At 41.7% G+C, this 27,715-nt stretch overlaps 1 protein-coding gene across 2 annotated transcripts in view; it reads left to right on the forward strand.

The window, feature by feature from the left end:
- Positions 1–27,715, forward strand: part of TBX15 (T-box transcription factor 15) — a 102,833-nt gene that overhangs the window by 49,928 nt on the left and 25,190 nt on the right. For both annotated transcript variants that reach the window (XM_049616483.1, XM_049616482.1), the window contains exons 2-6: positions 5,821–6,034; positions 11,314–11,415; positions 13,178–13,349; positions 14,364–14,531; positions 24,397–24,461. In XM_049616483.1, the coding sequence (XP_049472440.1) occupies positions 5,821–6,034; positions 11,314–11,415; positions 13,178–13,349; positions 14,364–14,531; positions 24,397–24,461 (721 nt within the window). The remainder of the gene's footprint in view (positions 1–5,820; positions 6,035–11,313; positions 11,416–13,177; positions 13,350–14,363; positions 14,532–24,396; positions 24,462–27,715) is intronic.

A 27,715-nucleotide genomic window follows, 5' to 3' on the forward strand; every position in this document is an offset into this window, starting at 1 on the left:
TTTTTTTTTTTCCTTCCCCTCCCCCATGGGTTTCTGTTAAGTTTCTCAGGATCCACATAAAAGTGAAAACATACGGTATCTGTCTTTCTCTGTATGGCTTATTTCACTTAGCATCACACTCTCCAGTTCCATCCACTTTGCTACAAAAGGCCATATTTCATTCTTTCTCATTGCCACGTAGTACTCCATTGTGTATATAAACCATTTGCTTGCTTTTCAAAGCTCCTGGATTCCTTACTCCCATATTTGTTGGGCTGCCTATCAGTCAGTCTTTAACAGTTTGTGTGTCCTTCGCATCAGATTGTGAGCTCCTTCGGAGCTTATCTGTCTTGGTCCATTAATATATAACCTTATCTATGCAAAGCAGAAATGTTTGGTGAAATAAAAGCAGAATTAAATATAGACTCATATGCCTGAAATCCTTAGAAAATAGAGCTGATGTGATCTGGATTTTGGTGTCAATAATATATAAGATGGAGATAATAATAATAGCTTTTAGATTTGTTTCATTAAATTTGTTATATAAAGTCTTAGCAGAGCACCAGATGCATAGTAAATGTGCAATAGATGTTGACCGTTAACTCTTTGGTGGGATAGTTCTTGTGGGCTTATATTCATCTCACTGTCCAAAGTCACTGGCATTGTTATCAATAGAATCATTAGTTTCTGTTTTATAATAAGGATATAACTATAATTTTATAAGCAGGAGGGTATCTCCCACCAGCTCCTAATAGTAAAAATAAGGAAATAGTAACAGATAAAGGTAAGTGAATAGTAAAGATAAGGCATTTCAGCCTCCCTGAAATGAAGTGACTTTCCAAGACCCCACTCATGGTAAGTAGTGGAGCCCCAGGAATAAATGTGCTCTGTTCATTGTACTAATGAATTGTTCCCCCAAATTATTAGTTAAGTGGAGATGAAAATCACCTGGAAGATTGTGAAATATGTTTTAATAATGTCTGGTTTTGATATTAAGTCAAAATGCACACGAGTGAGGCATTTTCTACATATGTCAATCAACTCAACTTATCATGGTTGAGTTGCTGTTGTTTGACCTGGTGGTCTTTAAGCTGCACTACTAATCCATCCATGATTCATTAGACTTAAAAGGGACTTTGTAGCACCTCTAATTAAATGTGCATGTGCTGTGCTAAAACGATTAAGGAATATGAGGGTCAGAATAGTCATGTGACTTGCTAGGATCAAACATATTAAGCCATTTCATTTGTAAGGATGGTTACAATAGTTGAGGGTTGTTACAGAATCACTGGCTGTTTTGGCCGGGGTTGAACCTAATATCTTGGGAGAGAACTGGTCATTGGATCAGAAGGCAGAAGACCTCCTTTCTAGGCTATGTTCATTTTAATTTTTCTTAGTCTCAATTCCCCCATCTATATAATGGGCATAAGAATAAGCCATTTCTACCTCATCAAATGGAAGGATGTATTAAATAATGTGTAAAATGTAAATTAAGAAACTATTTTATTATTGCTATTATTTTGCATGAATTGAGAATTGAACTTGTTGTAAGCTAAACTCAATTTTCTTTTTCTTTCTTTCTTTCTTTTCTGAAAACTTTTATTTTTATTTATTTATTTTTTTAATTTAAATTTTAGTTAGTTAACATACAGTTCAGTATTGGTTTCAGGAGTTGAATTCTGTGATTCAACAAGTGCTCTCCTTAGTACCTATCACCCATCTAGCCCATCTTCCACCCACCTTCTTCTTTCAACCCACAGTTCGTTCTCTATCAAGAGCCTCTTGCGATTTGTTTCCCTAAACTCAACTTGTTATGAGAACTTAGTGTTACAATGTCCATTTTATCAACATGAAGCAGGTCAGAGAGAGAAAGCAAGTGACACTATGAGCTGATGGTTAGAATCTCTTTTTCAGGGAATTTTTTGGATGATAATAGATAATGTTAGTTTGACTATATGAATCAGATGATGTTCTCCAGTGACTTGTAACTGGCTCCATGAGATTTCCCAAAGAGTGTTTTAACTTCCTTAGTCAGGTATAACATTATCATTTATGTTCCTGATTGGCTGAAACTTCCCTTGTTAAAATACTATTCACAACAAACATCTGACGGCCAAGAAGTCTTTCCAGGTCATGCAAATGCATTCCTAATGGTTATTTTTTGAAGGCAGGAAGTCACAAATTGCCGAGTATTAAAAAAAAAAAAAAAGCTTGAAAACACAGAAGTGTTTTCTGATTGTATTTAAAAAAAAATTTTTTTTTAACATTTTATTTATTTTTGAGACAGAGAGAGACAGAGCATGAACGGGGGAGGGGCAGAGAGAGAGGGAGACACAGAATAGGAAGGAGGCTCCAGGCTCTGAGCCATCAGCCCAGAGCCCGACAAGGAGCTCGAACTCACTGACCGCGAGATCGTGACCTGAGCTGAAGTCGGACGCCCAACCGACTGAGCCACCCAGGCGCCCCTCTGATTGTATTTTTGAATACATGACCCTATTTGATTGAAATAACTTGTTCTGCATTTCTTATAATCATGATTTAGTTAACTTGAGTATACATTCTGATTAATAGCTAAAATAACTGATCTGGTTAGCCTAAAGATTTTATATAGCTATGATTTAGCAAAGTATTTTCCAAAGGATTAAATTTTATTTTTACGTAAGGTGTTGATCTTGACTCTGAGTTTCCTATTTTAAGAGTATTATAGGGTAGCTTAATTTATGTTATCGAAAATGTGAGCTGGTGCCTCCATTCTGTATATAAAAGTCACTTGGGCTCTATTTTGTGAGGGAGTGAGAATTCAGGAACACAGAGTATTTCCAGGAAACAAATAAATGTATCTGAAAATGCTCCTCATGGGCATATACTGCCTATGCCCCCACATCTTGTCCATTTCTTTTCTAGTAAGCATGAGTTTCCCAGGGCTGTTCTAGCCCTAGCAAATCCCTCTCTTTTCTGGATTCCTAGGAGACATCAAAGCAGTACGTAACGGTGTGGAAAACTGCGTGGTAGTAAATACTACCTTGGTCTCTTGCTCTCTTGGTCTCTGTTTGTGAATGCGCTCAGTTTCCACTTGTACTGTAAATACCTTTAGGAGGAGCCCCACTCCGTACTTTGGTATTTTCCAGAATCTAGCACAGTGCCAGGCACATAGTAAGCACCCAATAAACACATAATTAATCAACACTAACTGGGAAACTTCTCAAGGTCTGGGATTCTGTTTCAAATTATCTTCATGGTACCTCATATAGGGCCACATGCTGATAGGTGCTTATTGATTGATTTGATTGAAACTATAAACAGAGTACCCACTGAATTTTTTAACTTCTGTGATAATCTGAGCCCCTAGCCTTTTTCCTCATTCCACTTGTCTTGCCCAAGCAGTTTTCATTTTATGCTTCTAATTGAGGTTGCCTGAGTTATCACTGAAAGTTACATTAGAAGAGATTCTGACATTCTTTAAGTCATTAGAGGGTGAAGAGATTATGAAATTTTCAGCTCAGTCCTTCTAAATACATGATAAGGAAATAGGTCCATTGTAGTTAAGTGACTTGTTCAAGGTGACTCATTAGTGCGTTTAATGTTACACTTTGAGCTCCCATTTTATTCCAGATGACATAGGGAGATAAGAGCAGAATCTCTGGTTTCCTAATTCTCCAGCCATAGTCCCCATTCCAATCCCAGACCCCATTGTCGTCATTAAAAAGTTATCATTTAATGCAGTGATCTTTTTCCCTCCCCTCCCTCTTCCTAAACACTCATTAGAGAAATCACACGTCCAAAACCTCCCCACCTTTTCATAATTTTTGCACATTGTGGTAAGGGGGATTTCATACCCCTTTGTTCCCAAAGGTAGGACAAGACTTTTTTTTGTTTGTTTTTTAATTCTTGCTTTGAGAAGTTTTTTTAAAGTTCACAATACTTGTGATAAGTGAGGAGCTCTTGGCTTATCACAGAAACAGTGGGATGTGGGAATCCGTGCCTCAGGGGATCTGAATTACCGTGTGTGGCCACGTGTGTGAGACCATGCCACGGCTCTGCAGCGGAAAGGCATATAGAAGCAGGCTGGGACAGAGATTTGTCACTCAGCAGCGGCTCTCATCTTAGACAAGAAGCTCCATTTTTCTGTGCTTGAAGGGGACCAAAATTAGCCCCTGTGTGGCTCCAAGTATAACATTATGTGCTTAGGCACACAAAACCTGGATATAAAACTTTTTTTTTTCTCTCTTCTCGTGAAGATGGTGACTTTACTAGTGAGTGATGAGAGGTAAACTAGTTTTGGGGCAGACTTTCCTGTGGCCAGAGCTTGGTTCAGTTCTGCAGTTCCCTGAATGTCTTCAGAAGTGAAGGGTGATGAACTGAGGAGGATGGAGAGAAATGGCACTTTGCTCCCTGTGGGTGCCAGCAGTGCTGTGGGAGACTCTTGCCAGGAGTGGTGCCTGGGTGTGAGAGAGGAACACACCAGGGCTAGAAGGAAAGAAAAGGGAAGGTCTCGTGGGAGGGGTTTTCACAGGCCTAGAAACCTGCTACGGGTAAGTGAGGATGGCCACAAGATGGTCTGACTTTCTGTCCCGTCTTTCTTCATCCTGCTCACGTTGAGGACTGATGCCCAGGAGGCCTTGACCTTTGACATCAATGAACAGTCAGTTGTCAGCCTAAGACACTGCTGTTTCCGGCCTCTACTCATGTATGTATTTATTTACAGGGGAAGCAGTCAGAATCCTAGATGGTAAGGGTGGGTTGGAGAAAGAGGTTCCCAGGCTTAGCCTGCAGTATTTGACCTAAGGAGATTGCACCATCTGAGTTTGGAAAGTCTTAGGAGACAAGCTTCTTGGCATTGGGCCTTTAAAGCTTTAAAAATTGTAGGAAATTCCCTGGTAAATCTGACTCCAGCCTTCTCCATCAGTCTTCATGCCCGCCCCCCCTCCCACCCGCCCCCAGCCCCTTCGTTGAGTACAGAAGACACAGGAAGAAAGGACCATCTGGCACAGCATGCCAGCTTTTTATTTGGTTGCTCTCAATCCTACCTTCCTGTTTGGATCACCCCTCCCCTCTGCTCATACTTCAGAAACCAATCAAGGTGTCTCCTGAACTCATTTATTCCCTTTGTTTCCACCGCCTTCTTGGGTAACTTTTTCCATATGCTTATATCCTTGCCTTACAACAGACTTTTTCTTTTTTTTTTTCATTTTTCATCCAAAATGGCCTGATTGGACTCTTAGGAAAAACCATTTACTCAAATATATGACCAAGTGCTTCTAAAAGCCTCAAAAAACTTTTACTTTGGATGACCAAGATATATAAATAAGAGGAAAAAATGCAGTGTTTAAAAATAACTGACTGGTGGGCAATGATGCCGAGTGGTATGAAATTAAAGAACACGTTACTGTTGGCATTGAACACCCACCTCCAAGTGAAATTGTCTAGATTTGGAGCTGTGTGGTCTCTAATTATTATTATTATTATTTTTTGATTTGGCATTTATGTATTACGTTGTCCCAGTTTGGCTTCAGTGCCTTCACCATGCTGTCACTGGTACTCCTTACATTGCCTGTTGTGGACTAGTTTTCTTCAGCTGTTGCTAAAACTTACTAAAATGCCAGATGTCATGTTGGAAACACGAAACCTAAAAGATGGTCGTAAATCACAAAAACAAACCATAAAAAAAAATAATAAAATACGCCGAGTGCTGTGCTCTGGAGCTTCCCAGCTTTAAGTCTCCTTTTGTTCAGGCCCCCCCCCCCAACTCCATGCCCCCCATCCAACCTCCCATCTTTTAGGGTGATGGGCGGGGAGTAGCTCTGAAGTTTCTCACCTAAGACTTGCTTGTTTATTTTGCAGATTCCGAGCAGAGCACCGGTTCAGACTCTGAGGTGCTCACTGAGCGGACTTCCTGCTCCTTTGACACTCACACTGACCTGGGCCCTGGTGCTGCAGGCCCTGTGCCTGCCGCCATGTCTTCCATGGAAGAGATTCAGGTGGAGCTGCAATGTGCTGACCTATGGAAGCGGTTCCATGACATTGGAACTGAGATGATCATCACCAAAGCAGGCAGGTAAGGACACGTTCCTTTGCACGACCAGCTTCCAGGAATGGAGAAAAAAAGTAGGAGCCATTACATTTTTCTTTCCCGTTATTTGTGGTAGGTAGCATTGGTGAAGCCAAAGCAACTTGTACTCACTTTTCTGCAGGTGGACATCTTGGTAAAGTGATCTTGTGTTTACTGTGATTTTGCTCTTTTCCTCCGAGCGCCATTCCAACCTCTGAATCACCCCTATGCTCACAAACATTTTCTGCCTACAAATGTATTTCAGCTCACACCAGAGATCCGTGGTACATAAGGGCCAAACGGTAGATTTCCAAAGCAAGTATTATGTCACCATCCAGTGTTTTCAAGAGAAAAAGTTTGCTCCCCAAACAACAGCTTGCATTTTCTAAGGCATTTAAAACAGCCAGATGTTTTTGTAAGAATTTTTTGGTAAGAACTGGGCTTGGTACACGTCTGGGCCCTGCTTATTGATCCATGTGTTTTATTGTTGGCTTGAAATTATCACAGAACTTTAATGGTGACCCCATGGAAACTTTTGCAAAACTATTTGTGTAGAATGACAGATGTTTTTATACAATTCTTTATTATTTTTTTAATGTTTATTTTTTGAGAGAGAGAGAGAGAGACATGGCATGAGCTGAGGAGGGGCAGAGAGAGAGGGACACAGAATCCAGAACATGCTCTAGGCTCCGAGCCGTGAGCAGAGAGCCCGATGCGGGGCTTGAACTCACGAACCATGAGATTGTGACCTGAGCTGAAGTCAGACACTCAACCAACTGAGCCACCCAGGCGCCCTGAATGATATAAGTTTTTAAAATACAGTTTCTCTTAAAATAAGCACTTTTTATTAAGCTTATTCCTTCATTGGCATCTTTCAGTTTTTCATAGTTAGGTATCTGTTTTGTGCTGGATACTCAACGTATATTATGTTATTTAGACATATTATAATCCCATACATGGATGGGGATTAAAAGGCTTAAAGAAGTTAATTAACTTGACTAAGGTCACATGGGTAGTAAAGGGCAGCTCCAGAATTCCACATAAATCTGTCTGGTTCTAAAAACAATGTTCTTAACTATTTATAATTCTGCACTGTTAAGAAATGGTTGTAATTTTTGCCCCGTGGATTAAAACAAAATGATTTAAATAAAAATAAATTTAGACAAAGTTTTTGAGTATATAGGAATAGTTAATTAAAGTTAAAACAGTTATGCTGCTTTCATATTTTCAAAGCCAGTCTACATAGTCTCACATCCTGGGGACCAAAAAGAGCCACCCAGCTGATCATAAGCTGTCATGCGAACATCGACATTTAAAGTAAAAGAATATTTGAATGCATATAGAGAAACCTTCCAATTCAACAAGACACCACAAAAACATGAGGTCAAACTGAACCTTAAGTCTTGTTCATTTTGTTTCTCCTTTAGAAGCTTCTTCCTTCTTGGGGCACCTGGGTGGCTCAGTCGGTTGAGTGTCCGACTTCAGCTCAGGTCATGATCTCACGGTCTGTGAGTTTGAGCCCCACATCGGGCTCTGTGCTGACAGCTCAGAACCTGGAGCCTGTTTCAGATTCTGTCTCCCCTTCTCTGCCCCGTCCCCGCCATGCTCTGTCTCTGTCTCTCAAAAATGAATAAACGTTAAAAAAAAATTTAAAAAAGAAGCTTCTTCCTTCTCTAAGTTTTAGTATGAACAAAACCATTAAAAAGCACTTTAGGAGAAACACCTTTGAAGGGAAATTATTTTCAATACCGTCTCTTGTCAGTTGGCTTTCAGTCTACTTCTGTTCTACATTTTGAGATGTTATGGCTTAGAAGGAAACAGAGCAATTCAAGGAAAAAGTTTTTATTCTTCTTTTTTAAAAAAAAGTTCGTTTATTTTGAAAGGGAGATAGAGATAGAGAGATACAGAGAGAGAAAATGTGCAAGTGGGGGAGGGGCAGAGAGAGAGAGAGAGAGAGAGAGAGAAAGAATCCCAAGCAGGCTCTGCACTGATGAGGTGCTCAGACTCACAAATTGTGAGATCATGACCTGAGCCGAAATCAAGACCTCAGACCCTTAACCAACTGAACCACCCAGGTGCCCCTTTATTCTTCTTAGTTTTTGGCAAGGGGGTTGGTTTGGATAGAAGGGAAAATATTACATTTTTTGTTTGTTTATAAGATTTTCTAGTTTTATTTGAGGTTTTCACTTACTACTGTTGAGTATGTGTCTTCCAGTCATTTTTGTCTCTGATATCATTCCCTTGTTTTTTGCACTTCAGTGAATTCAGTTTACCCCGACACCTTTTTCACAGCTCTCCTGTGACCTCATTTCATGATTTGTACTGCAGTGTTTTCTTTCCCACATCTCTGCCTTCACAAATTCACTGGATACCTGGATGCACCCAGATATTCCCAGTACATACATATACAGTTTGTTCTTTAGTCATATCCCTTTGTTTAGGTTTAGAAATGTTATTCATTGCTTCTGTAGTGGGTTGCCTCAGCCTTTGCTATTGCTACATGTAACTCTGCTCAAGTAATTCTGGAACAACTCGGAAACAGACTTTCTCTCTAGCTTTCTCTCTGTGAATTTTCTTCACTTTCTCCCCTTTCCTCAAGTCAGTTTCTTCCTTTTCACTCCATTTTCCTTCCTTTGTAGTGTCCCTTTCAATGTTAATCTCAGTTTCCATTTTCTTAGTTACGTTCGTTTTGTATGACTCTCTGTTCTTTTTCATGCTCAGAAGATCTTAGTCACCATCCACTTCTTCTGACACCTTAAACTGTAATCCTGTTGATTCAGAGCTACTGCAGTCTACAGAGCCCTCAATCTTTGAATGTACCAATGGAATCTGTATAATCAGCACCATGGACAGAGGTTCTTGTAGGGATTAATGGGTTTGGAAGACACAAGAATTGGCCTAAACGTACCCATAAAATTAAAACCAAACACATCTCATTTTCTGAACATGAAAGATTAATTTTTCCCTAGGGTGTTATGACTTCACTTGATATTCTGTGCTAAAATACCGGCAAAAGAAAAAGCAACTTTTGGTAAGTTTTTAGGAAGAGAATTCACATGTTGTCATAGAATTTTAAACCAAGAGGATACCTTAGAGACTAGATAGTCCCTTTTCTTTGTTTTATAGGTAATAAGGTTAAATAACTTCTCCAAATTCATTCACTTTAGAACTTGAGTATTTATTGGTAAAGGATGGGTAACTTCTCCACTCAAGGTCATATAAATGTTCCAGACAAAACAGGTATTGAATTTAAGACCATCTAACCCTTTTTCTTGAAGTCATGGAGAAAAACATTCATCTTTTGCAATGTAAGCCTCTCTAGATGACTTAGAGGAACCACATTTTCTTAACTCAGATAACAAGTGAGAGGACTTTTCTTTCCATCCCTGGCAAGGTACTCTCCAACCATTTATAAATATAAGGCAGCCATAAGTCATTGTTATTAAGAAGGGAATTAATGGTTTAGATTGAAATGTATCAGGGCACCCAGGAGGCTCAGTTGGTTGGGTGTCCGACTTCGGTTCAGGTCATGATCTTGCAGTCTCTGGGTTCGAGCCCCACGTCGGACTCTGTGTTGACAGCTCAGAGCCTGAAGCCTGCTTCAGATTCTGTGTCTCCCCCCTTCTCTGCCCCTCCCATGCTCATGCTCTCTCTCTGTCTCTCAATAATAAATAAATGTTAAAAAAATAAATTTAAATGTATAGATCAAGGTTCCCAAATTTTGGAAAAGAATTAATGTGTATCAAAGTGCCTAACCTATAGTGAATCCTGGATTTAGTTATTATGAGAAGTTCACCATTGAATTTAATTAGCTGACTGTAAGACTAAAATATAAGGCTTTCTAATTAAACTTGTGAGCTAGAGGGAGAAAATCTAGGATGATATACCAATAGAAGCTTCTGAAAAGCTATAAAGTAGGAAAGAAAGAATGGCTATACATTATTCTTTGCAAATATTTACAAATTAGCCATCATCCCTATTGAAGGTCTATGGTCCCCCTTGTCCTCAAATATGATTATGATGTCAATGACCTATTACCAGAGAACATTTGCTTTTTGAGTTGCAGTGCAGTGTGTGACTAGCACAGAAGGCTCCTCATGTAAACAACTAGGGCACATATGCAAGATGGCTGTCTGGGGTCAGGGTATGGTCTATGGCTGTGAAATGGAGCAAAGCCAATTAGGCTGTATGTGGATCAAGCCTGTGACCTTGACCTCATTAGCACCGTGCTCTGCCCAGCTAAACTAACTGGCCCCAGATGGTTAAGCTTAGTGCAGCATTTTGTGTACAAGTATCCTAGAGCACATTCAGGCAATGCAAAGTTTTGAACTGAGCACTTTTTATGTCTGACTCCTAAATGAATGACATACAAAAGAGCTTGATGTTTTACTTCTTTCTTATGGTTAAAGAAGAATGGAGAATTTTATTCTAGACCCCTTGAAACTCAATACTCTTCTGGGTTGCTCCCTCTCCTCCTCTTCAATTATGAGAGTAGTTGTAAAGTGCCATATCCTGACCTTGCTTGCTTTGGCAAGTTTAACAAGCCATTGTGGTAGAAACAAGGTATTGCCCAGAGGCCACTAGAATTCATTTGGTATTTGCTCCCTATTCCACAGGGTCCTCCCTCTGACACACATGTTGACAGCCTGAGAACTTGCAGAAATTTTTCTACAGTTTTATGCCTTAAAAAAAACCCCAACTTTGTTGGCCCTTTGTTTGGGGATTGGTAGCCTCTTCTATTTTACTTATTTTCTCAAAAGATTACTTTTAAATAGACTCAGTCAATCAAAAACTATTTCACGATCACCTACAATCAACTGTGATAAGCTACTTGACTAGTAAGAGCGTAAGTTATTCAAGGACATTAAGTGTAAGAGTGTATTTTCAAGGATGTTATAGTCTAATAAGAAATACATGTGTGGATGCACACACATTGTCTATCTATCTATCTATCTATCTATCTATCTATCTATTTATGTATCTTTCTGTCTAATCACTTTAAAGATGAACTAATAATATAAATCAAGGTAGGTATGAGCATTTGGAGTGTATGAATCATCAAATAGTTCAATTTAAGTTAAGAAGACGTGCTATTTCAGCAGTGAATCCTCAGCATATTTTATAGCAATGATTTCCAAAGCGTAAAAAAGCAGCCAACTTTGAGGATTAGAAGAATTGGACTTTGGTGTGCTTAGAGTTCGAAATAAGAAGAGACTGTCTAAGCTTTTATTCCTGCTACTTCTCCCGCTCTGATTGTTGAGCTTACTGTCTATTCCCCTTCATAGGAGGATGTTTCCTGCCATGAGAGTAAAAATCACTGGCCTGGACCCACACCAGCAATACTACATAGCAATGGACATTGTGCCTGTGGACAATAAAAGATACAGGTAATGATGACTCTGGGGTGTGGAACTGTGGACATCACCAGCATCCCAAGACAGTTCTTTAAACTCATTAGATGAAGCATTTTAACAGTGCACTGTACTACGCACTAAACAGGGAACAAAGATGGCAGATATGCCAATTAACCCATAGCAGAGCACCAGGCAGGAAGTAGTCGCTAGTGCTTAGAAATCAGGACTTAGTAACGGGTTAGAGTGGAATCCTCCCTTGTCTCTGGAAAGAGTGAGATTGTATAGTGTCTGCAAGGGTTGCAGAAATCAAATGGATGTTAAGTCTAAAATGAAGTCAGTTAAACATTGAAAGTGATTAACATATTGAATGATTCGGTTTATGAAATGCTAAATGAATTGAGATGATTTATTTTGGAGAGGTGGAGGAGAAGTGGACCAGTGTAGTATATTCAATCATATAGCTGATGGCTTGCCCTGTGGATGAGGGAGGGCAACAAGAGGAGGACTGGGTAAGATTTCAAGAATAAGCTTTAGTTAGTGTGAATTATTGTTTATCAAACTGTGTTGTGAGTGAGTTTGTTAAATAGCTTTCCTTCAGAGTCATTAAAGGCCAATACAATGTCTATGTATCTTGGATGGCTTACATTTATTTATTTATTTATTTATTTATTATGTAGTTCTTATTTAAAACAAGTTGTGGCATAATCAGTCTCTTGAGATTTCAATCAAATCAGTGAATCATGACTCATTTTCAAAATATTTGAGTACTTGGCTTTAACCCCAAGAATTAGGAGGCAAGAGATGAATGAAGGGGGAAGACCAGGACTAGTATGGTAGAGGGAGAGAGCTGGCTACGAGAGAAGCGATCTAGATACAGGACTCAGGACAGGAGATGCTTCTGATCTGTTTCAGAGGATCATGGGAGTTGTGATTTGGACTGAGTGTCTCTGTTTGCTAGGGTCCAGGTCCCGCATGGTCCTTTATAAGTGAACAGCAGGGAAGTATCACATCCACGGAGAACTCTCTTCAGAACTATATATAGGGCAATTGGCAAATTCTGGAAAACTGACCTCCTTTGCTACCAACAACATCTCTTACTTTCAGTGGCTTTGTGGGAAAATAACATGGAGGATGATGACATTCCAAACTGGGTTCATCAAAGAAACCCTAAAACACTAACTGGGAAGACTTGGTGGTGTTTCTGGGAATGGTTGCACTAAGACAGAGACCCTCTATTTTCATAGAAATGCCTCAAAATTCTGATTCCCAGCAAAGAAATGGTTAACAAGTGAGAGGCTTGGAAGGTCTCTGCACATGGCTGTGTTTTATAGGACAATATGGAAGATGTTTTTAATAAGGAACCAAATCCTGAACAAGTGGCCAACGGATTATATGGTTTGCATTTGAAAGGTGAAAGGTTGCAGTAAAATACCTTTTCCATAGCTAGACACGTGGGTTCAGGATGCCTGTGTGCACACAGGGGTGCAAGGCAAAGAGAGGGAGAAGAAAGAAAAAGGACTGTGAGAATGTTTTCCTTGTGAGGGCTGCAGCTTTGATCATTAACCACAACACTTTGCTGCCCTCCCCCACCCCACCTCATTCTCCATTTTCGTCTCTGTCTGATTGTCCCTGCTTATCTGCCCTTCTCTTTTTCTCCTTGTATTCTCTCTTTAATCCCTACTGTTTCCATCTTGTCATCTCTCTGTCTCTCCCCTCTCCTGTCTCTACTGGCGTCCTGGGCTTCTCTTCCCTCTGTATCTGTCTCTGATTTCTCCTCTCTCCCTCTCTGCCTCAGATATGTGTACCACAGCTCCAAGTGGATGGTGGCTGGCAATGCGGACTCCCCTGTGCCCCCAAGAGTTTATATACACCCTGATTCTCTAGCTTCTGGAGACACTTGGATGAGACAGGTGGTCAGTTTCGACAAACTCAAGCTGACCAACAATGAATTGGATGATCAAGGACATGTGAGTCAAAGAATCCCATCCATCTCCCTCTTCCTCCCTTTTGGCTCTAAAGCTGACTAGCCCCAGGCTTTTCCAAATGTGTAAAATAAGAATCTCTATGCCACTTTGAGTCATTTTAAGTGAGTAATCCTAAAAGTTCTTTTTTCCTCCTGCAAAATTTCATTTATTACAAATCTAACATTTAGCAAATGTCTGCTGTGCATCAGGTTGTGTATACCAGACTCCGTTCTCATGCTCCAGGGACCCACAGTCTAATCAAGGGAGAGGTTAAAGACAGAAGCACAGGACATGTTTTAAAATAGTGAAAGAAATCGCACCATTCAGTGGAATAACTCACAGGGCAATAAACTCAGAGAAACAATTAAGGTGACAGTTTGGGTGGATTTGCCAAGTAAAGTATGCATTTTTAAGAGAAGAATAAGTCTTAAGACTTTCCAGGTATAATTAGAGCCCTTGATGCTATTAATTTATCTTTATAACTTTCACTGGATGCCAAGATCCATACTGAGTGCTGCAGGAAGATCAAAGAAGGAAAACCATGGCTCCCATCTTTACGGAAATGACGATATTCTGAGGAATACCATTCACTCTCACAGGACATAAGGAATGTCCATAAATTTAGTAACAAGGTACAAATAATAGCTGATAGAATTTAAAGACAGCACGAGCCCATGATGAACATTTGAAGCAGGAAGGAGCAGCTGTCACATAGCAGAGGGTCTGAGATCTTTTAGCAGAGTGTTCTGGGATTGGGACAGTTGTTCAGTATGTCTGGTTAAAGCAAGCGTACTACATCACCACCTGTGACTGGGGTACTCTGCTGTATGGTTCCGTGTAGTGCTATCCAATCACTTAGTCCTTCCTGCCGCGGGCAAAAACACTGACTTCCGGTTTCCTGTACATCCCGGTCCCAGTCTCTGTTCTTCCTGTGATGCTTCTGTCCTGCGATTGTATTTGCCTGCGAGTTCAAAACGCTCTTTGAGTCTAGCATAATGCTGCCCCTTCTCATTTCAGATCATTCTGCACTCTATGCACAAATACCAGCCTCGAGTTCACGTGATCCGCAAGGATTTCAGCAGTGACCTGTCGCCCACCAAACCTGTCCCTGTTGGGGATGGGGTGAAAACATTCAACTTTCCTGAGACCGTGTTCACCACAGTCACAGCCTACCAGAACCAGCAGGTAAGAGGCTGCCTTTGAGAGTCTCTTGCTGCATCAGCTTTTAAAGGAGCTTATTCATGCTCTTGGTAAGAAATAGTCCTTCTACGTGATACTGAAGAGCTGGAATGAGCGATGCCAGGCTTGCTCTGCAAACACCATGTTGGTGATGACAAGCCGTGATGCCTGGTAGCAGCTGGTATAGTCTAGATTTAGATCAAAGACAAAATCTTTGACCAGGAGGACTGAATCTTCTCAGTCATTTTCAACCTGTACTTGGACCTGTGTTCATGATCTCCCCTGCATTCTGGCAAATGTTCTTCATCATTTGCAAGTACCAGGGTTTGATTCATTCCTTCCCTCTTCTCTGCAACTTTCTGTGTATCCCTGCATCGGCTACATCAAAGTCATCAAGCCTCTCCAGCTCCACTGAAGACCCAACTGCTTTCATTTACACTATCAGACTAAATTTACCTCTGTGTGATCACCAGCCACACCCTAACATCTGTGTTTTGATGTCAGCAATATGTTCCTTCATTCCATAAATATTCTAGAACTTACAATATTGCACGTTTAGTAGGGAGATCGAGCAGGTGAAGACTTATTTCTCCATGAGGAAAGAAGAGTTTGAGTTGAGTGAAAGACACATAAATACACAAGGATAAAACAGTGGACTAATTGAATGACAGAGACGTGGAGAGGGTGCTTTTGGGTTTGGGGAATGAGGGATGTTTTCCCGGAGGAGTCGATGCTTTCTCTGATGTTGAGACGTGCATAAAAATTGGCCAGACTAATGGGGGAAGTATGTGGGGACGGGGCATAGGGAGAGGGGGAGAGACGGTGAGTCTGGAATCGTTGTTGGCATTCTAGACAATGTTCTTGTTTTGAGGAGGGTGGCTAGATGGATCTACAAGTGATCTCACTTTATGCAATTCCCGACAGTTGCATGTGAATTTTGTTTTTGTAAATTAGAGTGTATTTCATCTTTTGACAATTCATCTCATCAATAGGATCCTGCAGTGACTCCCTTTCTGAAAATAAGAGTTTTCGCTTGTTTATTTTAATATGCCTGCATACTTTTATTTTGGGCCTGCTTAGAGCAAAATAAACTTTCTACCACAACACTCAATACCTTTCGTACTTGGATACTATGCTTAGTGCTCTAAGAAAGAAATAGAGGAAAAATAATCATTTACTAAATATTATTGAGTGCTTACTGTGTGCCAGGCAAGTGAAAATGATATAATCTTTGGTTCATAGAGAAAGAATGTTTTAATCTTTCATAGCACATTTGGATAAGACTTTTTAGATGTTCTTTGCCTCCAGAGGCATGTGATATACAACAACCCCTTAGTCTGGTAGACAAGTACTGTATGCTTGCTGGGCTTTCTCAGCAGCTGTAAAGCATTCCCAACTTCAGATTTTCCTGGTGGATGCCACATTTGATCTAAAGTAGAGGAAGAGTTTTAGTTTGCTTTGGGTGCTACTTAAAAACTATTGAACCCTCTCAGACTCCTTAGATAGGTCATCATGGGTCCTTACAGGAAACTTTAATAATCAGAAAATTTTTTGCAAACTCTGAAACAAGATAGAGCATCAATATAGACATGCCCTTTGTAGCGACGGGGACCTTGGGATTAACTGTGGTTCAGGAGAGGGGGAGCACGAGTCTAAGTTCTTTGAGTCACTGATTGGACTTTTTTCCAAAACACTCACCCACCATTTTAATCATTAGTTTCTCATGAAGGCAGAGATTGTGGTAACAAATACTACAACTTCAGAATTTAGTGTGTGCAGCAAACTAGGACACTGGCGAATGAACATTCTACTGCCTCGCTGAGATCGGTTGTAGAGGCTAATAGGGTCAGTACTGTGACCCAAGCTGAAATTAGAAAGCCACAACTCACTGTGACAATAAAAGAAGAGCTAACAGGGAAACCTGAAATCCCTTACACTTTTCTACCTTCTCTCATAGACAGCGTTCCCGTGTCTGAGTACATTCTACTCGTATAAATATTGTCTTTTTCTGGACCGGGTGGAGGGGGCAGTGGTGGTTTGCTGGGGGCAGGACGCCATGATTAACTTCATGGCATTCGGTGGCAGACATACCTGGCTTGATTTCTGACCTTTCCACTGACAAACTGTATGACCTTGAACAAGGTTCTTAACCCCTTTCACCCGTGTTTCCTGGTCTGAAAATGTCCTGGCCTCATCGAGTTAGTGACGAGGACTCGATGAGGGAACACGCGTCAAGTCGCTGACGCAAACCTGGCTTCTGATTCATAGCAGTCATCCTGAATTGGTAAACAGCTGGGTCTGCACAGGCATGAAGGGGAGTGGCGAGTAGAGGCAATTTTATAGAATAGATTGCTCGTTAAGGAGAAAGTGGATCGTTGGGAGTTGGAGGACTTGCATTGGCTCTTGAAGGGATTATAACCAATAGGCAACTACTTTGATCTTTCTGTTCTCAAGTCACGTTGGTGAATTCATGATGTGCTGACATTCAAAATAGATGAGTCACACATACTCAATTCTGTGCAGTTTGAAATCAAGATAACAGCTTTTGCCTGTTTAACAAGTCTCATATCAACAGGCACGATTATTTAACATTCCCTTTGGCTGTGTAGATATGATTTCATATAACACAGTGTCTCCTAATAAAGCAAACTAACCTCAGGTCTCTCCCCCAGGCATCTTGGGGTCTGCATCCTGTTACCTAGCAATAATTTTCAGACTTGTCATGAAGATGCCGGGTAGTATAAACTATTCTCTTTTGTGAGCTATATCACCTACTACTGTTTTTATCTCCCTCAACTTTCTTGAATGGGAACGATTAATATTTTATGGCAAAAGTATTTACCTCATGTATTTCTTTTTAAGGGAATGGTTAGGAGGCCTGTGAGAGAGGAAAGAGGAAAAGTCTGTGGGCAGGGGGTGGGTGGGGGGTCCTCACTGTTCTCAGGAACTCAATGAAGGAAGGACAATGGAAGGAATGGAATTGAAGTGAAATGTTATTCAGTCAGTCAGATTCAGGCAGTGTCCTTTCCTGGATAGGGAAGGACAGCAGTGGGCTAGGCATTTAGAGACTTGGGTTTTTGTCCTAAGTGTCCCACTAGCTACTTGTGTCACTCTGAGCAAGGTATTCTCTTTCTGGGCTTCGATTTCTTCTTCAGGAAAACGAGCAATTGACCTGTGTTTTCTAAGTTCTCTGTTAGCTCTGAAATCGTAATTTCTTCCTCTTTTTTTCCTGCATGATTTTTAATGAGGGTTGGAAACAATTTCTTGTTTTCAAGCAGAGGCAGTCAACACACACAAGTATTAAAAATTATTAGAATGTTCATGTCTGTCAACTATTTAGTAACCTCCACAACGGTCTAGACCAACAGAGTTGTAGCAAGTCCACATTTGAGAGGCGGGAACTTGGTGTTTTGTTGCTGGTCAGCAAAATATTCCAAGCGATACTGTTCATTGTCACTCCTCCTAGCCCTCTCCTCTGTTAAGGTCTATCTCCTCTTGGCTTCTATCTCGTCAGCCAGACCAGCTGGACACCTGACTCTCCACACATCCGATCTGCCATTACACTGTGTTGCTTCTACTCGTGGAGTATCTTCTACTTTCTACTCTCATTGCTTGTGCCCTCGTTCTGGACCTGCCCTCCCTCCAGCTTAGGCTGTGGTGACAGCTTCCAGCTGAGTCACCTGGACTGCACGCTTAATGTCTCATGAGCCATCACGTATATTCGCTGAGGGATGGATCTTCCTAGAGCACAGCTCTGATTGCATCCTTTCTCTGTCACGAATTGTCTATGACTCCCCAGTGCCTAAGGGAGTAAAGCCCGAGATCCCAAGTCTTCCTATTAAGGTCCTCTGCAGCTAGTTACCAGCTACATTTCTAGGCTCACTTTCCGCTCGTCTTCGTCATGCATCCACAAGAGTTCAGCGGTCTGGTTTGAGTTTTACCATGGTTTGCGCTTTGTAGCCGCCCTGCTTTTGCTCGTGCTGTTGTCTTTCCAGGAATGACCTCTCCGTTCCTCTTTATCTGTCTAGATTCCTTCCACTCTTCAAGTTCGGTACAGATACAAACCCTCCTAACATTCCCTCCTACAACATCTCTTACATTTTTCAGCTGCAGGTGAGCTCTCCTTCATCGAACTGTTAGTGTGCTGTCCCTCTCTCATGACCCCATCACCAGGTCAGGGGTGAAAAGACTCAGGTTCTAGACCCAGCTCTGTAGCTGAAGGATTGTACTGCCTGTGACAAATCACTCCACCTCAGAATTCTCGTTTGGGAGTTGATGGTTTGCTCTGAATCAGTGCTTCTCAGCCACCAGTCTATGGAGAAATTTTTTATAATCCATTGCAAGATGTAACAATAAAGACAGTATAGGGCCGTTTTATACCTGTATGCATTCATTTAAATAGACCGTATGTTAATTTGTCCTTTTCACTTTGATACTAAAATGTCATTTATTTTATAAAATAATGATGGCAGGAGGTAGTAGATAGATGTAACTCTTTTCGTTTGGTAGAATAAAGAAATGGAATATCAATGTTGATCCCTCAAATGTTTGGGGGGGGGTATTAAAATTGGCCTGAAGCCCAGAAACCACTAATTAAGAAGAAGGACACTTCCATCTCCATAATGCTAAGGTATCTGTGTCTATCTCATAGTGCACAGCACTGAATATGTGCCTGGAAAAGGACTGCATGAATAATTAGCCAACACACCTTCACTACCAGTTTCCTTACAAATCTGTGGTTCGCTTCTTTGGATGTAAGTAGTAGTGAAATGTGAAGAAAGAGTTTCTATTTTCATAAAATATTTTATGCTTTTCTTTCCCCCTTCCCATTCCTTCCTCCCACCCTTGCTGACTCCCAGGGCTGCTAGCATACTGAAGTTATTATTACTATTATTTGCTCTTGGAGTGCCAACTTGGCAGGCCTAAGGCAGAGAGGAGGGTACGCCATGCCCAGAATCTCATCGTGGAGAATAAAGTGGTAGAGGTGGGAATAAAGGCAACTCTACGCTTTATGCTTTTTCTTGGAAGAAGCTGACGCCAGCATGTCCTCATGGAATTAGCAGGAAATTTCCATTGCAGAGTCTTTGTCTTCTCTAAGGGGAAAAGACTTCTGAACCTTGATTTTTTTTTTCCCCCAAACAGGAAACTAGATTTCAAAAAGACACAGCCCTGTTCTCCTCAGGTAACACAGTCTTATTTCTTGATGAGAATTGGCTACACGAACCAGATCGGAAGTCTGAAACCACAGCCAGGTCTGTGTAAGCAAATCCAATAGGAGTTCTGAGCCGCTCATTATGTACTGAACTATCGAGCCAGTTGTGTTCTCACGTTCCAATCGAGTCAGTGCAGAGGATTTTTTATTTTTTATTTTTATATGGGCTAAGTTTTTTTTTTCTTCCCTGATGAACACCCTTCAAGCAATATAGTAAAAAAAAAAAAATAATAAGAATAACTAAGAGAGTGTTCATAAGGGAAGGCCTTTTAAGCCTTGGTATTGTAAAATCATACTCAGGATATCGAAGTTTCCTTTTCTTTGTGGGTTGTGCTATTTATGTCTACACTGTGTACCGTGAGGCGTCCCTCATTTAGTAATTGCCTTGGTGAAAGGTCAGTGAAAATGATTCAAATCAATGGTGGCAGGCCAGCAGCCACCTCTTCGTGTGCTACAGCCCCCAGTGACACAGACTCTACCAATCGGTAGAAGGTCGTGGAAATCAAATCAGTGAGGAAAAACGCTTCCCCAACCTCTGGACTTTCCATGCCTCCTCGTTATCATTGGACCAAGTTTGAACATGACCGCTGTAGAATAGCTTTGGATATACGGAGAGTTACTAATCGACCTCTCGTTCTGCCTGGTGGGACATTGAAGACTCTCGTCTGCAGTGCTGCAGTGAAAGCAGATATGATCGAGGGAGTTGTTTGGTCTGTGTTCTCTAGGGCCGGTTACCGCTCTGGCGCTGGTGATTCCTGTTTTCCACATTATTCATTCATGCACTCACGCACTCATTCATTCGTTGAACACAAATAGCGTGTCATGTTCGGTTCTTGATAAAATGGTATATGAAATGGATGCGGTTCCTACCTGAAAGCACCCTGTTTGGAGGGATGATCAAGGAACATCTCCTCTCAGGAGATAACATTTGGACTGAGACTCATGACTAGGCAGCAGCTGTGTAAAGAGTAAAGAACATTTTCGTCTGGGGGTTGAGTGAGCGTGAGGGGTCTGAGCAGGGAAGGGCCTTGGCACTTTCCAGCACTCAGAGCAGCTTGAGCTTGGCGGGAGCCTGTGGCCCAGGCGTAGAGGAGTGTGGGTGGGGATGGAGAGGTAGGCAGGGGCCACGCTGGGCCCACAAGTCCAGCCAAGGAGTTTGGATTCGGTTCTGAGTAGGGTGGTAACCACTGAAGAGAATGACACGATGTATGTACATGTTCACAAAGACCACTTTGGTGGCTGTGTAGAGAAGAGAGATCAGTTTAAAGGTTATGTAGAGTAGTTTAGTGAAAAGATGGCGGTGTATTGGTGGAAGGTGGGGAGGTGGAGACTGACAGCCATATTTGGGTCTAATTGATAAACAGAACTATGGAGTAGAGTTGAAAATTAACTATTCCAGTGAGCCTTCCGCACTATCCCAGATGGCCACATGTGTGGCGTGTGCGCAGAGGCGGCAGGGGTCGTGAGTCCTCAAGTGGTGACTTGTGGGTCCCTGTGCTGTGGTCCTCACTGGCCTCTGCTGGTGGCTGTCATTATCTGCTCTCGACCTTGGGTCCTTTGTGTGGACATGCTCTACTGATAGAAGACTGCTCAGCTTGTGCTTTTGTGTTTTTGCCTCAGTTGGACCTCCTGGGCCTCCCTGGCTGGCCCCGCCTCCCCGCAGGGCTCGTCTAGGTCCTCTGTTTGGCTCCTGCCTAGGCTGTAGCACCTTGGGGTTAGGGCCACCCTGCCTTCCCTGGCATGGCAGGTGAGGACCTCTGAGTCCCTGACCCCCCACGGAAGGGCTATAGGAGGCCTGAAGATGCTAGCTTGGGCCTCTCTTCCTGACTCATCAGACCAGGCGGCATTTTCACTTCGATGCGGCCAGCCCTATGTATGTATGGAGGTGGCCCTGCCAGGCTTCCTCTTTTTCCCTACTCCACTGGGGTGCGAGGGGAAGACCTTTTACTTCTCTTTCCACTTGATACGAATTCGTCTTGTGTCACATCCTTGTCTTCCGCAGGACAGTAGGCTTTATGGCCCAGCTGTCATTCGCATCACTTCCTATGCTATATGAGATATTCACAAGATCTGAGGCTACCAGGCTGGCTCTCCATATGGGAACTGTGGGCCTATGGATTTATTGAGGTTGAGAATACATTGGTTTGTTCCTCCAAATTATTGTCCTTGTTACACTTGGTATTGGTAGGCACAGCCAAAGTTGTCAGCACCAGCATTAACTGGGGTCGTAGTTTGGCTTATATTGTTAAATTGCTCTCTTCTGCCTGTAGGGTATGTAAATGCCTAAGCAGGGCAATGAGGGCTTTCTGTGATAGGGCCTGAGGGCAGCCTCTAGCTGTCTCTCACTGCCCCTCTTCTCCTACCCCATGCCCTGGCCAAATTGGACTTCTCAGTGTTTTTCCAGTATGCTTCATTCATTCATGCTTCTATACCTCGGTGCACTGGCTTATGTAGGACATTTCTTAGTAAATGCTTCCCTTGTTCCTTTCTCCCCTTTTTGCATGTTTCATGAAAATCCTACACATCCTTCAAGGCCTGGCTCATGTGCTATATCTGAGAGATAGCCTCAGAGACCTTCAACTTGGACCCATTGCTACTTCCTCTTATGTTCTTACGGCACTTTGCCTTTGTTGTGAACCTTATCAATTTCTGTTTTGTGTTGGTGTGTATATCTGCTTTTTACTTCTAGATTAGAAGCTTCTGTCTGGGGGGGGAAGGCCAGACAATACATAGCCAAATGCGGACTAGATATCACTATCACCTATGCATCCTGTCACCTTGCTTTGCACACAAAGGCACTTGATAATCAACAAATAATGAGTATACACTACATAAAGCTCTGTAAATCTCACATTAAAAGCTTTGAAACAAGTATAGAGGTGCTGTTTTTCCTAACATTTGGTGGCATTTTTCTATTAAATCGCCATGCAGACCTCTTGGCCTGAGATAGAATGAGCTGTGGCAAACAGGTTTTCAACCTTTTCTCCCAGGCCCATGAAATAGAATGTCATTTTATTTACAGGGGCCTGTGGAGGCCCCCCAAACATGGCAGCACAATCATATATCAGGAACCCCTATCATAAATGAGCCGGACAGGATAAGCCAACTTGAAAGAGAAAATAAAATATTATAACCCCAACTTGAAAAGAAAATATGGTGTGTGGTTTATTGCTGCGGATTATGGAGGAGGAAAGAACGGATTTTAAGTCAAAAACAGAAAAGCAGTGACAGTCTTTAAACGCAATACAATATTCACAGGGCAGACACTAGACTTTAGAAAGCCAAAGGCTTCAGGCTCCTGCTCTGGTCTATAAAATAGATGTAAAATTGCTTTTGCTACATTATTAGTGCTACATTATTAGTGTGCCATTCTAGAGGCAAGGACTGTTTTAGGGGAAAAAAATTAACTTTGATACTTTCAAGTCAGAGTCTGTTGGTTGGAATCTCACGTTGCATTTTAAAGACCTTTAAAGACTGCGGCTTTGGGAAATTCCACTCTGACAAAGTGAGCCAAAGAGGGACTTGGAAAGACTTGCTCCATAAGAAATAACTGTAGCCATCCTAGTTGATAAGGTCTGCAAAGAGCAGAAATGGGAAGGTGGTCTTAAATAATGAGATTCCCTCTGTGTAGAATTACCTTCCGTTGAGAGTGCCTCTCCTCCTTTCCTGAGCTCCCTCGCCCCCACCCCTAAGTCTCTGTTGCTTGAAGGTAGTGAGTCATTCACATCTGGTTTAGACACAAAGATCTCGAAAGGGCCTCCCATGACCAAGGCTGAGAGCGGAAACGAAAGAGCACATGTGGAATTTGTTGGTCAGGCTTGGTCTAGTCTGGAGGCATGAGGGTGATGTGTCCAAACCTCGCCGAGTTCGAGGGGACTGAGGTCAGATGCAGTAGGCAGGGACTTCTGCACTGAAGTGGAGTTGGAGCCAGATGCTCCAGAGGACCTGCCCAACCTGGGCCACACAGTGGTTTGTGTCTTCTGATTTGCTTGTGAGCCTTGGAGACTGGAAGAAATGCACTGTAGCCAGCTCCCTTGAGTCCCCCATTTGCAGATTTTGCCTTGCGTGCAACCTTGATGAAAGTCTAGCTGCTTTTTGTGTCTTTTACAAGACCACTTTAGGTCATTAAATGAATGATCTCTAGGGACAGGGAAGGGGCAACTTAAGTGAGATGGGATGTGCAATTATTTGGGTCTTTCAGGCTGAGGCAGTTGTCTGGTGCCCTCATTTCACTGGATTGGATTGACTGAATCCATTCATTCATTATTTACTCGCTCAGCAAACACTTTTCAGGTGCTCCCTGTGTGTCATGTTCCATGGACTTGACCATCGCCCAGTTTTCCATTTCCATGCCTTTGTTTGTCTGGGCAAATGATTTAGCCTCTTTTTTGGGGGGGGGGCAGGAAAGGTGAGCAGAGGAGTTTACAGTCACATACTGGGAAAACCTGGGTTTTTTAGGGAGAAGTGTGTCAGCTGGGTCAGACATCTGTGTGCCAGGCCCGAGTCCTATCTCCATTTCAATTTAAATCTCAAACTTAATGGAAACTAAATAAAAACAACAGCCATTACTAACAGAGTGATTTTTGTTATTTTTCTAGGAGCAACCGAAAAAGAAATCCGTTAATACAAACACAACTTATGTTTTTTGCTTGTTTCCAGATCACCAGATTAAAAATCGATCGAAACCCTTTTGCTAAAGGATTCAGAGATTCTGGAAGAAACAGGTAAGAATAATTGATTGAGAAAGAGACTCACCGACATTTCTCTTCTATGTGACATTTTCCCCCCGGCTCCCCATGCGTGGCTTTTGGCTCCTACTTGTCGGAGACTGCTTGTGCGCTAGCCACTCTGCTGACTCAGGCAAAGAGAAATGGACAGCTGATCCGAGGATCAAAGAGCTGTCCCCCAAAAGTTGAATTTTCCAACTTTCTGTTAACACACTGTACATCAATACTTGGTAATCCAGTCACTTAAAACAAATTTTATGGTGCTTTATTATCCTCAGAAGATTTTGCCACTTTTTCTGATAAGTGCATGGGTGGCTACAGCACTTACACTGACATCTCATTTATTTTGCGTTATCAGGAAACAAGGAATTGTGGACAAATAAAAATTACCAGAAAATTATTACCTTTTAAAAATTTTTTTTAAGTTTATTTTGGGAGAGAGACAGAGAAAGAGAGCATGAGCAGGGGAGGGGCAGAGAGAGCGAGAGAGAGAGAGAATCCCCAAGCAATCTCTGCACCGTCAGCGTGGAGCCCAACGCGGGGCTCGAACTCACAAACCATGAGATCGTGACCTGAGCTGAAATCGAGCGTCAAATGTTTAACCAACTGAGCCACCCAGGCACCCAGGAAATTATTACCTTTAAGAGCTAAAACATTGGTAAGAAATTAGCCATTTTTCTCCTAAGACATGTTCCCAAAATATATTAGATGTTGCCTACCTTGATAAAGACAGTTTCTAAAACCCAACCTTTCCTGATGGCCCAGCATCATTAGGATTAGGTTGTCATATAGGGAAATTCTGAGGAACAGCTGACGTTTGAGGGACTGTTTGCTCTTATTGTAAGTGGACTTAGCGACATGGCATTTTTCTGGTTAATTCTGCTTCTGTCTAAATCCTTTCTTTCTCACCCTTCCTCTGTAAAATTAAAATCTGTTATCCAGAGAGCTAGGTGAGAACTGAAATGGTTAGGAAACACAGATCTACCTAAAGTTATGCAGTCAGAAAAATTCACTTTATATAAACTGTACTGAAACCACAAATGTGACACGCATGTTTTATGAAGTGTGCAGGTTAAGGGGTGCCTGGGTGGCTCAGTCGGTTAAGCATCCAACTTCGGCTCAGGTCAGGATCTTACGGTTTGTGAGTTTGAGCCCTGTGTTCAGCTCTGTGCTGACAGCTCGGAGCCTGGAGCTGCTTCTGATTCTGTGTCTCCCTCTCTCTCTGCCCCTTCCCTGCTCCCTCTCTGTGTCTGTCAAAAATAATAAACATTAAAAAAAAATTTAAAGTGTGCAGGCTTTGCAGTAACTATTTACATTAGTGTTCAGACATTTTCCTCATCCAGGGGGCATTTCTTTACATCGAAATGACACAGATTGTCAAGAGTTATCTGTGCTATTTTCCCTGCAAGAGTTTTCAGAGAAACTGTTTAGTATTATATTTAGAATCACTTCATGAACTTTATAGCACATTCTGTTAGAACCCAGATGTATGCTAAAAGTCATCTGTAGTGATCATTTCCTTCACAAAATGATTAATGGAAGCACTTCTTTTTTTAAAACATTATTTGCTTTTTTGAATTCTAGGATAATTAACGTACAATGTTACCTTAGTTTCAGGTATAGAGATTCAGCAATTCTATATATTACTCAGTGCTCATTGTGATAAGTATATTCTTCATCCCCTATGGAAGAACTTCTTTATGAAACTCTTTTTTTGTATACTTAAAATCCATTTAGATTTCTAGAAATTTTTATTTACCTCAGAATTTCTTGAGGTTACACCTATTGATTAAGGTAGAATTCAGTTGAACTTCTAGTTTGAAGATGACAAAAATTGAGTGATGTGTTCTAGATCAAGCAACTGGTTAGTGGTGTGGCCACACTAGAACTCAGGCATAAGGACTCCAGGCCAAATACTTTCCCTTTCAGGAAAGACCTTTGTCCTCAAAATGTAGCCAGTGAGGAATGGGTACTCTCTCTGCCGGTTAGTTTATATCCCATGTTCAGGTTACAGAACTTGCCTGTGAGCTGTTTCCCGTTGCTTCCTTTTCAGGGCTCTGCATTCTAGACTTACTGAGGACCTTGCTAGTGATGATGTTCTCAGAATAGAATTTGGCCTTTGATAAAGAAGTCTTTAGGGTATTTAAGATCTTTAGCTTAAGAGCCCGTGGCTGGATTTTGGGGGTTCTGTGAGTTCCCAGATACTATAAGGAAAATCGTGTGTGGATGAACAGGTATGCATTTTTCTTAGGAGAGGTCTCTAGCTTTCTCCAGATTTTTGGAAGGTTCTGTCACCAAAAGTTAAGAATTTCTGCCCTAGACACAGCTGGGGGTCAACCCTAATGACTTTCGTTATTCAACCACTTTCTCTTTCTTTCCTTCTGTATCTCCAGTGGCATTTAATTATTTGTTTATTTTCTTCTTGGCACTCCAAAGGTTGTTTTGATTTCTTCTTTGCCTTTTACTCCCATTGGAGTCCTTGTTTTTCTGAGGCCCGACCTAGGACAGAAAATTGGGATAGGTTGTATTGACCAGTGTTGCAGCTATGTTCTAGGAATTGAAGCCACACTTCAGTCTTGGGAATAAGTCTACGTGTCTTGAAGCATTTGCCATGGTTAGGAAGTTGTGATGACATCTTGGTTCAGGTCCTGAGATTCTCCTATCCCCTCACTGGGCTAGAAGGGAGTTAGACACATCATTTGGTCCTGGCCTGGGTCTGCTTTAGGGCTGGTGAATGTCTTACTGTTCAGACAGACAGTTATTTGTCTTGCCTAGTGGGCTACTCTTCTTTGTAAGGACTCCAGGAGGGCAGAACTATGGATCCTCATTAGGCCATTTCAGTGGCTTATTTATATATAATTTTTCTGGTAGCGTGGTGATTCTTCGTTCTGTCCCATTAAAACCTGCAGGCTATTTTAAGTAATGTTAATAGTTATAGAAATTATCTCAGATCGAACACTTACTGTGTCCCAGATCTTTTACTTACATGTTTTCTAATCTTTAAAATGACCTATATTTTGTGTTTATTGTGGGAACCTGAGGCTCAGGGAGCTAGTGTCACACAGGAAAGCTGGAGCACTAACTCCCAGGTCCACCTGTGCACTCTGTGCTCTATCATGCTAAGAGTTTAAACTTGACTTATGTTATCTTCGACAGATTTAGAGACTAGAACTCTTCCTCTAATGGCCAATAATGTGTGTTCTCTGTCTTTGTAGACATCCCCGTGGCTTTGTCATTTGCTTGCTGTGCCC

Source organism: Panthera uncia (assembly GCF_023721935.1).
Source record: "Panthera uncia isolate 11264 chromosome C1 unlocalized genomic scaffold, Puncia_PCG_1.0 HiC_scaffold_4, whole genome shotgun sequence".
Taxonomy (NCBI): Eukaryota; Metazoa; Chordata; class Mammalia; order Carnivora; family Felidae; genus Panthera; species Panthera uncia.